Source organism: Vicia villosa, linkage group LG5, assembly GCF_029867415.1.
Source record: "Vicia villosa cultivar HV-30 ecotype Madison, WI linkage group LG5, Vvil1.0, whole genome shotgun sequence".
NCBI classification, from domain to species: domain Eukaryota; kingdom Viridiplantae; phylum Streptophyta; class Magnoliopsida; order Fabales; family Fabaceae; genus Vicia; species Vicia villosa.
The window spans coordinates 103,254,294-103,266,014 of record NC_081184.1 but is presented as its reverse complement, the minus strand read 5'-3'; the positions used below and the strand labels follow the sequence as shown (position 1 = coordinate 103,266,014).

The following is an 11,721-nucleotide window of genomic DNA, read 5'->3' as shown; positions in this document are numbered from 1 at the left end:
AATGTTTGGTACATAATATATTCTTATCAAGAGTTGGTGGCCACACATTTTTGAATTAAGCATATTAATTGTTTTTTATTGGTTTTTTTTTCTCACAAAAACTAAACCAAGCCTATCAAAAGTTATTTCAAATATTTATTTTATAAAGATTATCTTTAAAATATAAATTTTTTAAAAATTGTATTTTTTTTCTATGTTTTTTTCCGCTTTTCACTATTGGGTTCGATTCAGGATCAGTTCTGAAATCAAGTGGTTCCGGCACAGTTGTCCTCCCTAGTCAATCCAGTGTCAATTACCATTATACCAACTAACAATTAGTATTTTTTTTCCTATGTTTTGATCTTCAATAATGTATGTTTATGTTATAAGATGTTAAAATTAGTCTTTTTGAGAATAGCATAATATGGTTTCTATGATTCTCAATTAATAAACTTTTCTTTTCACTTTAAAAAAATTAGAGGACACGATATTTAAACATATGTAACGTTAAATTTGATAAATGTAACTATCATCATTAACTAAGATAATATAGATATGATTGATCAAAATAAAAAATATATATCTAACACTAACACCTAAACGAGTGTAGCTAGTTAGTTATACACATGAAATATTGTGAAAAAACAAAATAAAAATGGTGAATTTGTTAAATACAAAGTTGGAATTGTTGCTCAAAGAATTTGTTAATACCTATGGCTGACTTTTGAAGAAAGACAGAAGGACTCAATTTACATATATTAACGACTTATACCTCTTCAGTTTTTTTTTTTTTTATTATAAGTTGCTTTAAAAAAAAACTTTATACATAACTATATGTCATTTTACATTAGCAATGAATTATTAATAATGTATTTTCTTTTATACCTTTATTATTTATTACTATATTAATGACGATTTTGTAAAATTATTTTTAAATTCTCTTCTACTATCTACTATCTACTATAATAAAGCCATTACTATTCAATTGGCCAAACTACCCAAAATGCCCTTCCTTTCAAATTATTTTACACTACAAAATGGCCAAAACAGTAATTAACAAATTAACCCTTCCAAAATAGCTACTTTTCTGAATTCTTGCACCAAGTGTTACACTCCTATTGGTCCTCGTTTGAAACACCCACTTCTCCCTCACCCTTTCCCCCTCTTTCTCGTCTCTTTCTTCATCTCTCCCTTTTCCCCTATAAACCCTACCACAACCGCTCCTTTCACCACATTTTTCATGTTCTTTCTTCAACAATATCAGCTTCTTCTTTCACCACCTTCTTCAATGTCATCCTTCTTCTCTCTTTCGATTTCTGCTTCCTAGCCATGACTCTAAACTTTTCTTTTCAGGATTCTAAGCTTTTCCTCTCAAACCCTAAGCACCGTGAGTCACCTTATCTCTCAATTTCTATGCCTCTCAATCAAAAACCCTTTCCTCTCAATCTCTCCGCTCCACTCTCATATCTAATCTCTCACAAATCTCAACCAAAGATGAACTCTCGTCTCTTCATTCTTGCAAAAATATTTCGTTTTAGGATTTCCTCTCTCAAAGGGTTTCTGCTGGGTCTCTTGACAGTTGTTATAAGCAATCAATCATGATAGAAAGGGTAGTGACAAAACAACGGTATGTGAGTGCTTTTTATTCTATTTTTGGATTTACAATATTCATTTTTTTAAATATTGTACTCTATTTTTAATATCTTTTAGTGACTGGAAATCAACTACTTAGAGTCTCTTCATCATCAAGAGCTAAAGCTAAAGAAGCAACTATCAAGCAATCAGGATAAGTTTTTTTATATATTTTTTTGTTTCACTATTTTGGTTTAAATTTGACATTTTCTTTTTAGTAATCAGGATAAGGTTTTTTTTTATATAATTTTGTTTAACTTTGTTTGTTGGAAGTATGCTGCAAGTATTTAGAATGTTAAATAAATTTATTTGAATTGTGGCCTTATTATTTGTGTATCTGCATTATTAATCTAATGAACCTTTTCTTTTACTTGGTTTGTCAGTGGAATCACACTTACAAAATATTGTTGGAGTTTTGGTCCTTTGCTTCTCAACATCAAATTTTTTTGTGGTTTGTGATATATCACCCTTAGCCTCAACACTTCATTATCTATGCAAAAGAAAAAAGTTTAAGTAGCTCACTAACTCTATGGTCTTTGCAGGTGTATTACTTTCAAATGTATCTGGCCTTAGTTATCATTGGTTTCTTGCATGGTCTGGTGTTTTTACATGTAAGTGTTGTTTGAGGTGTTTGGTTTGGCTCCTGCATTTTCCTTTTACAAGTAATTGACCACCAGTGGTAGTAGTAGTAGTAGGTGAAGCGACGATGAGAAGAAAATTTCGCTTTCAATCTTGCTTACAAAATGCTCGATGAAATGCTTCTGTCGGTTTCTTGTCAATTTTAAAATTTGTTCCCTGTCTTCTCAATTTTTTGCTATGTTGGTGTTTTCAACGGGTTTTAATGTCAGTTATGAATGCATAAGCTCTATAGGAAGGTTAGGATTGATGAAATTATTTTTTGTGAGAGGTATTTCTCCTTTTTGAAAAGTTCTAATGCCCATGGATTATGCTTTTGTCAAAATGCTTTCTTATATGCAGTTCATCACTCCTTATTATTTGTTTCAATATTCATGAGATGTTAATATATTCATGAGATGTGATGATAAACAAAGGTGTGATGCTAACTAATTGCTTCCTGTTAATTTGTAGAAAAAAATATTTTATGAGTTTTTATTTGAATAATTTAGACACACATTTTTGTAACATAAGAGTAACATTTTTATGAGATGTTGGCTGAAGATTTGAAACAAGTTGAAAAAGGTCATGTTGAAGAAATGAATCGTTTAGATTTCATATTGTTGTGCATATTATGGCTTTGTTGTTGTGATAAGATATAGTTGTTTTGTAGGCCATATTTATTTATATTCTTGATTTAATGTTAATTATCATTAAGCTATCAATTTTTCCAAGATACTTATACTTATTGCTTATGTTAGTTTATAGGCTCTAACATTGTTCATTAAATATTATGGCTGTAAATTTTTCCAGACATATGTAAGATCAAACAATTACAATTAGCACTATTGTAAGTGAACATTGAATCAATAATGTGTGATTATTTGTTTATTTAGAGAGAGAACACATTGCTATACTATACCAAAAGCTGACAAACTTCCTGCTTTTTTCAGCTAGATAGTCCAATTGCTACCATCTACATGTATACATATTGCGGTCACTACATTCTTGGTTCCAATGCAAGTTTGCTAGCCGGTACACTTTAGTTTTTGTAGGGCACTTCTACCAATATTCAACTTATACATTTTTATATTACCTTCAATATGTCATTAGTTAAAGTGAAGTGACTTATTTTTAAACTCTTTGGTGCAACCTATCCCTTCATAGACTGAAAAGAGAGGAAGTGTCCCTTCAACTTGTCCCAGCAATGTACAACAGCAAGTGAAATTTCTTGATTAACTAGACAGTTGTGGAGTTGGTGTGGTTTCTGTAAAGGTGCGAGATGCTCAAAGATTCAGGCGTCGGTTTTATCCCATCGGTTGTGAGTTTGGCAAGGCAGCTTTTTAGTGCTCTGTAACGTTTGTCGACACCTCGAATATTATGCTTTCAATTAGGGAGTTCTCTTAGATATATAGTTTCTCTCGGCATGTGTTTGTTTTCTTCCTGTTAATAATTTTATTAGGATATATTTTTTATGGTTTTAGGAGTTTGAACGGGTGTAATTTTGGCATCCGATATGCCTTGACATGTATGCTGTACTGTTTGTTATTGACATCCCTTATGCCAAGCTTTATGCTAATGATATTTGCCCTTTCAAAAAAAAACTAGACAGCTGCCTTTATGCATATTCACTTGGTGGGAAGTAGCTCATTAGATGTTTTATAGTATGTAGTTCTACTTAATAGTGCAGACACTGTCGGGGTGTTTGTAGAATATTTTTTTATCTACAGTATTGGAGGTTTGTGCGGAATCATCAAATTGACAATGTTCAATTGGATATGGATCTCGATGCTGCATTTTAATATCGTTCAAACCGAGGATCGTGCAAAAATTTGCAGAGCACTATTGTGTTTATGTTTTAATTACACGTGATTTCATTAGAAGTTAAATGTGCAGATTTCTTATGATAACTCTTTTCATTATTATTAAAATAAGTTTTTGAAGATGTGATTGTTATTTTTTTATCCTTAAGCAATTCATTTTATAATACATATGATTTTATTTTAAAGATACATTTAATAAATTGTATTCTTACGTGTATGTAAGTATAGTTGTGTTGTAGAAAGTTATTTTACCCATGCAGGTTTTCTATATTTTGAGGTAAATTGTCCACTGAGTACATCGTTTTTATTAAAATTAATTCTAATAGATTTCCAATATACCATGGTGAATCATTTAAGTTTTAAATATTTTTGAGATTATACTTACATATAGATATTTTACATATTATTGATTATCTAATTTTTAAATTATCAAATTTTACGTAACGAATAATAAAAAGTTATATAAATGGCCGTATCTGTGCGGATGCACGGGACATAACCAGTTAGATCCTGATGCGTAAAAATTATTCTCAATGATTAATATTTTTTAATTAATACACGGGACATAACCAGTTAGATCCTGATGCGTAAAAATTATTCTCAATGATTAATATTTTTTAATTAATAATTACATTTATTTGATAGACACAATTTTTATATTCCAATGTTAAACTATCATTTTTTTTTTCTGTATCTCACATTTCTCTATTCCACGAGTTTTTTTTTAATTATTATTTATTATTTAATACTGTACAATTTAATTTTATGATCATTATTCATTTTACAATTAATTTTATGATTATTATTCATTTTGTGGATCATTATTTTAATTTACAATTTAATTTTTATACTACTAATATCTTATTAGTAATATTTTTAAATGGTTAGTTTCCATTTTATATATGCAATTTGGTTAAATTTCTTTACTTCACATTTTTTCGTATCGTTCAAAAGATACTACACCACAAATAATGCACCCGGGCGACAGCACGGGTCTCTGACTAGTTCTCATATAAAATAACAAGTTTTGATTTGGGACATAGCTAGCAATACTTAGTTACATGAACCTGCTAGCCTTTGTTTTGGGGCAGAAAACATAATGTAACTGAAAACCATTGTCAATAAGTTGAAACACTATATTAATAGATCAACAAAACATGTCATATAGTGCAAAGTCGAAATGTGAAATTACAGCCTAGGTAGATTTTTTCTGTAAAAAAACACTACAAAATAATACAGTAATCTCCAAGAGTTTGAAGTCATTTCTTATACGTATAATATTTCAATTTCATTTGATTTCATATCCAAACAGTTACCACGAACCTTCGGCGCCAGCCGAGGGATTTTTGAAAGCAGAGAGTTCCCAGTATGTTGTTAATGAGTATGGTGGGAACATAGTTACACCTTCTTCAGTCATTCTAGCCATCTGTAAAATCAACATAACAGATTCACTAAATGTGAAAACCAACAAATAAGAAATAACCCACTTCACTTCAAGGAAAATCAAACCTGTATTTTGTTGACAGCGGTCCTATCGCGATATAAAAGCGTACGCATGCATTTTTCCAGTAACTTGACACCTTCCTCAAAGCTCAAATTTTCATGCCACTCTTTTCGGAGCTCGGGCATAGCAAGATGATTTCCTAGCCCAGTAGTTATGTGGTTGTCTTCAAAACTAATTCCAATGTTGTTCACCTGGATAAGATTCATAAGTATACCAACCGAATAAACTTGCAGAGTACTGATTGTTGAACAAAGTAAAAAGAAAAGCCGAGGCCTACCACGCCAAGGTACTTTCGACCGTTCTTCACACCGCCAAGTACAAGGGAGTTCAATAAAGGGTCGAACTTGTTACGCCTATTATACATCACCCGAGTTAAATAGTTGTGCACTTCCTTAGGCCCTAGAGAATTCGCGTCATCCCACATATTGTCATTGAGGCTACAACAATCAAAGTTCAAAATCAACACTAACGTGGTAATAATGAAGTAATCAAATCTGAGATAATTGAGGAGGGATGGCACAGATAAATTCATTTCTGTGAAGTTTGAAGAAAATAAAGTAAAAAATCAAGCAAAAGCAAAGGCAAAAAAGTTGACTAATCAAATCCTACTGTCTTTATCTTATGAGAATTAACCAAAGTCTTACATAAGCTCGTTGAGGTAACGCTGAATCTCTTGAAAATCACTTATTTCTCCACTGGCACCAATAATGGAATGTTTCCCAACAGTCTTCAACCGCTCAACACTCTTGTATCGCAGGGTAGACCCATAGGAACCTATCAGTACACAAGACACAAAGTGAACCCATTATTTTCAAGAAGGGGATTTGAACTTCATATTGCTAACACAAACATGATTCATACATTATTACTAGTTTAATACTAAAACAAGCACTTCCAAGGAATACATGATAAAATATTCGCTTTACAACAAAATAATTGAAAAGAAAATAAAACAATTGAAACATTCAATTCTAACAAATAAGCCAAGACTAACTCAAACTAACAAACATTTTTTTGGCTTTTAATACTCTAAGTCCTAGGGAAAAAACCCAAATAATCCAAAGTTCGGCCGAAACATAAATAAATTCCAACTAAGTAATGTTCCAGCCCGATACCAAACTCCAGTTAATTCGACCTAAACTAAATAAGCATGTGTTTGGCTCTGTGTCAAAAAAATTTGATTCCGAGTGAATTGATTCGGACTAAAAGTGATTTGAAGGTAAAGTGGTTTATATTTGGAGAAATTCTTATAAAAATGAGCGGTATAAATTACATTTAGACTCAAAAGCTAAAAATCAAATCCTAGCTTCAAGTATGATAAATTCTGAAAAGGAATCAATTCTACACATTCAAAATCAATTCTAATTGCTCGAACCGTGAAACCAAACATATACTAAAATAAGCAAAGTAGGGTTTAACTAATGCTGTACAAGAGAAATATGTAAAATAGGGTTCAAAGTTGCATCAGCATTTGGTTCTAACCTCCCATATCAGCAGCCATGAGAATCCCATCTTTGTATTTGATTGCAATCACAGATGATCCAGTCACATACGGGGTCCTAAAATTCCAAGTAAAATTTAGGTCAAATTCAACAACAACTAAAAACGATTTTACAATGAACGAATGAAATGAAACAAACAATTTCAGTTTAATTGAAAAACACAGAACGAAGCATGCATCAATGAATGTATTAGAGCGAGAAAGAGAAGAGATACTGAGTTCGTTGAGATTCTGTTACAGAGTCCATTGTTTGAATTTTCAACTGAAGAGTTTCAAAGAACGCCAGAATGAAAACTTGTGCAATAAGATTGAATTGGTTTGCTGAAAAAGAAAAGAAAAAGTGCTTGTGTGTTTTGGTTTTAATATCAGAAATTTTTCTCTCCGTTGTTTTCCCTTTGCGCAAGAAAACTATTTTTATATTTTCTTTTTCAAAAAAGTTAATTAAATAATGAACAAAGAACGGGCTGAAATGAAAGCCCGTAGTGTCTTCATGGGTTGGTTGATGGATGAACACAAGGAGAATTTATCTTCCCACCCCTCATATTATACGTGGCACCCCCCAAATCTATGAAAAGACTAATTGTCCAACTAATTTTCATTACCATTTTTTTACAAATTTAAGGGAATAACCAGATTTTTCAAATTCTATGACGATACCTGAAATTTCAAAGGCATACCGGAAATTTGACGAAAACAAATAAGATTTACGGTATATTTTGTGAAATTTCTTATATATTGTACCGGAAATTTCAAAATTTCCGATATTTGCTACCGGAAATTTCAAAATTCCCGGTATTATCATTTACCAATATTACTGGAAATTTTGAAATTTTCGATGCGTATTATCATATCGGAAATTTCCGGTATTTCAATTTAAAAAAAGAAGTTATTTTCCTTATATTTTTAAATTTTGCAATGAGGACTAGAGGTAGGGATGGTTCTATTGCGGGACGGACCATCGATAGAGCTGGCGCGGTTGCTTGAGCTGCTGATGAGGCGCATGCCTCAGAGCTACGTGTTGGACGCCTTCCTCCGATCGGTTCTAACCGGGAACGGAGGGCTGAGCAGCAGGTGGTGACAGGGTTTCGCGCACCTCGACGCTGAACTGGTAGAGCATCCACTACTATGGAGGAGCAAGTAGTTGAGGAGCAGGTACTTAGGAGCAGGTAGTTGAGGAGCCGGTGGTTGAGGAACCTTGGTTTCCACAGCAGGGTTGCAACCATTGAAATACACTTTTACATTAATCAAATAATGAGGAAGAGACATTTTGTTGAGATATGTTATCCAATAATCCTAAGACCCATATTTATACAAATAGTGATGCATTCTAGACCACACATATGTGTCGGTGCAATCAAGACCCTCCAAAAGTGTCGGCAAAATCTCAACCGTTAAAAAAACTTAACATTGAAACATACCGGAATTTAAGTTATACCAAAAATTTCAAATACACTATCGGAAATTTCCTCGTACCAAAAATTTGGTAGGGTGTACCAGAAATTTCGTTCGAAAATTCTTTTTATCTCATCAAGGGTAAAATTGGAATAAAAAATTGGAGGTGACATGTATAATTTGGGGGGTGACATGTATAATTTCGAACACAAAGGAGTTTTTGAAGAATTAACTTTCCCACCCATTTATACTTGACACCTCCACATTACTTCATAATTTCAAAAGTACCTCTGTTTAAATTTGAAGACAAATACGCATACGTAATTTCCGATACAAACAAAATTCATGGTAGTGTATTTATAATTTTTGGTATGAACTAATGCTAGGAATCTCAAAAATTTCCGATACACTAAAAGTAATATCAATATTTTCAAAAAATGCCATGTGATGCCAAAAATTTCAACTAAAGCGAAATTTTTGATGGTGCAATTTTATAGATTTTTCAACGGTTCGAATTCTGCCGACGATTTTGTATGGCTGTGATTGCATCAACCGTTTTGTGTCGTCCAGAGTGAATCAGAAGTTGTATAAATATGGGTCATCTGTTGTTGAGAAAAAACATCTCAAAATGTCTGTTCCCCAATTTTTGATTATGGCAGAAGTGTACTTCAACGGGGATAAACCTCATGTAGAGTTATGACTTCCAGATGACACCACATTTCTCGCCTCATTTACATCCAATTTGAATGAATTGTTGCTTGATACCGATAACAAAAAGGTGAAAAAGATTGAGTTTCATGAAGATTAGATTGATACAAATGGAAGGGTGAAGTACAACTTTATTGAGCTGAAGAGCGGTGAAGATTTGACAGTTATATGGAGATCATTTCCTCGTAGGCTAACCAATGGTCCGATCGAGTTTGGTGTGAGATTTCAAGATCTATCAATGACATAATTAAGATGTTGAAACATCCAGAATCATCTGGTAGTGTCTAGGTTTTAACTATGTTTCGTTATTGTTAATTCATGTTACTTGTAATGTCTTAAGTTATGTTCATCTATGAAACATGTAATCGACAAAATATTATGTAATAAAAGGTACAGTTCTAAGTAGTTTGAGTCATAAAATATGCGAATAATACAATTGTAAAATCAAATAACTAAATAGGTCCCCCACATGTTGTGTGTGATGCTCGCGCTAACCTGGTAAAAACCTCACCATGTGGGTTTACCAAACCCATGAGGTTATATGTAACACCCGTAATGCGATTTAATGTTTAAATTTGGTTAATTTTAGTATCTATCATGTTATAGCGCGTTTTGAGTAGTCGAGTCGGGTATTTTACTGGAATAGAGGGTCGAGTTTTAACAGTGAATTTTAGTATTTTTAGTATTAAAAATATTAGTAGAGTAATATTTGGCGTTTGGGAAATATTTCGATTAATTAAATTAACCGAGTAATTGAGACATATAATAATAATAATAATAATAATAATAATAATAGGGGAGTATACTTAAATTAATAAGTGGGCTTAGGGAGTATATATTGTACGTGCATTTAAATTGGCCCAAATAGAAAATTGAGAAACTTAGAAGTGGTATCACTTAGGTTTGGAGAGAGATTAGAAACATAACATTGAGAATAGCAGTAGTAGAAGAGAGATAGGAGAAGAAGAGGGTTTCAGAGATTGCATAGAAGAGCAATTTGGTGATTTCAACCGGAACCGAATTTAGAGCAACCTTCGATCCAAAGGTAAGGGTGGGGTTCTTGCTCTATAAATGGGGATATAATGAACCGTATGTGGGGTTTAGGGTAATAATGTTATCTCTGTGTTTCAGTATAATTTTGATGTCCGTGGTGTTTGCTGTGTTGAAATCTCTGGAAAATTCCATGTGAAATTGTGCTATGTTGATTATTGATTAATTGTGCTGTCTGTGAGTTTTGGATGAATTGGAATTATTGATTGATGAATTTTCTGTACTGTGTTGTTAATTATTCTGAGATGTGGTGTTATTGATTTCTGGAACCGGAATAATTCTGGGTTAATTAATGAAGGTGAAGTAAGGAAATATAAAACTGGAAGGAGAAGAAAAATAATGTGGGACGAATGCCACAATTAGGGGACGCACGTCCCATGTGGAAAAAGTGGGGGAGGCCCCACAATGTTGTGGGACGGGCGGCCCATAGTGAGGGGCGGGCGCCCTTAATGCTTTCGGTGTCCCTTTTGGGACGTGTAACATCTGTATTTAATTAAATGTTTTAATTAAATATTTTAAGTATTTTCCGTATATTTGTTGAATAAGTTGTTTGAGCTGATATGTTGGCAATCAGGTAAATGGTTGATTTAGCCGAGAGAAATTAATATTAGTTAATAATATTAGTTTTAGTAGAATGTCGATTTAATTAGTTGGGCCAAGCTGTGAGAAAGAAATAGCAAATGGGGGGTGTTAATTGTTAGGCCCATTAGAATAGTTAGAAGATATAATAAAATAAAGAATAAGGAGTAGTAGTATTACTAGTAACAAACAAGTAGAAGAAAACCAGAACGTGGAATTGGGGAAAAGGAAGAAATAAGGGTTTGAGGAAAAACTGTCGCAGTGAGAAACTATAACCGGAATCGAAGCAAAATTCGATCGAGAAATTCGAGCTTCCTCCAATCCAAGGTAAGGGTGGGGTTCAAATTTTATAACCGAGAATATGATGATTAGTATGTAGGATTGGGGTTATATGATTTTCTGTTATATGTGTTGAAATTGTGTTGAATGAATTTAGTTGTGTTGTTGTCGATTGATATTGTTGTTGATGTTGTCTGAAATAAAGTAATTACTGTGTTGATTTTCTGATGCCATGTTGTTTGTGGGTACGATTAGAAAACAAGTTAATTGATCATGAGTTCTGTGAAGCAATGGTTTTATGTTCCTCTGTTATGCAAGAAAAACTTAATCAAAACTATAAATCGAGCCTGCGAATTGGAAAACTGCATTGAAGGTAGAAGGTGGTGGACCCAAGTAGGAGCAAGCCGAACGGCAGGGAGGCTTTACAAGGCCTGTGCCGATCGGCACATGGGAGGAAAGAGGAAGTATGCCGTTCGGCATACCATGGGAGTGGGCCAGGGTGCTGTTTTGGTTGTTGTGATCTTCTGTCATGCGATTTACTTGTTTTATATGGTTTCTTCTTCTGCTACCTAGTGCAATTGAATATAGTTAGAAAAATTATCATAATACTATCTTAACATCATTTATTTAGTTGTGTAGAGTTAAGATGAGAATAGGAC

At 33.0% G+C, this 11,721-nt stretch overlaps 1 protein-coding gene and 1 long non-coding RNA gene across 2 annotated transcripts; one reads left to right on the top strand and one right to left on the bottom strand.

The window, feature by feature from the left end:
• The first annotated feature begins 1,109 nt into the window (after positions 1-1,109).
• LOC131601921 (uncharacterized) lies at positions 1,110-4,063 on the top strand. The gene is made up of 5 exons (XR_009283882.1): positions 1,110-1,606; positions 1,690-2,062; positions 2,154-2,222; positions 3,180-3,261; positions 3,394-4,063. It is a non-coding gene; the product is annotated as an uncharacterized LOC131601921 (long non-coding RNA).
• A 1,101-nt stretch (positions 4,064-5,164) lies between these two features.
• Positions 5,165-7,440, bottom strand: LOC131601920 (proteasome subunit beta type-4-like). The gene is made up of 6 exons (XM_058873850.1): positions 7,270-7,440; positions 7,036-7,112; positions 6,198-6,327; positions 5,831-5,990; positions 5,559-5,744; positions 5,165-5,475 (listed from the first exon to the last, which is right to left on the bottom strand). Exons 1-6 carry the CDS (start codon positions 7,299-7,301, stop codon positions 5,362-5,364), a joined length of 699 nt encoding a protein of 232 aa, XP_058729833.1. The 5' UTR covers positions 7,302-7,440; the 3' UTR covers positions 5,165-5,361.
• Between the last annotated feature and the right edge of the window lie 4,281 nt (positions 7,441-11,721).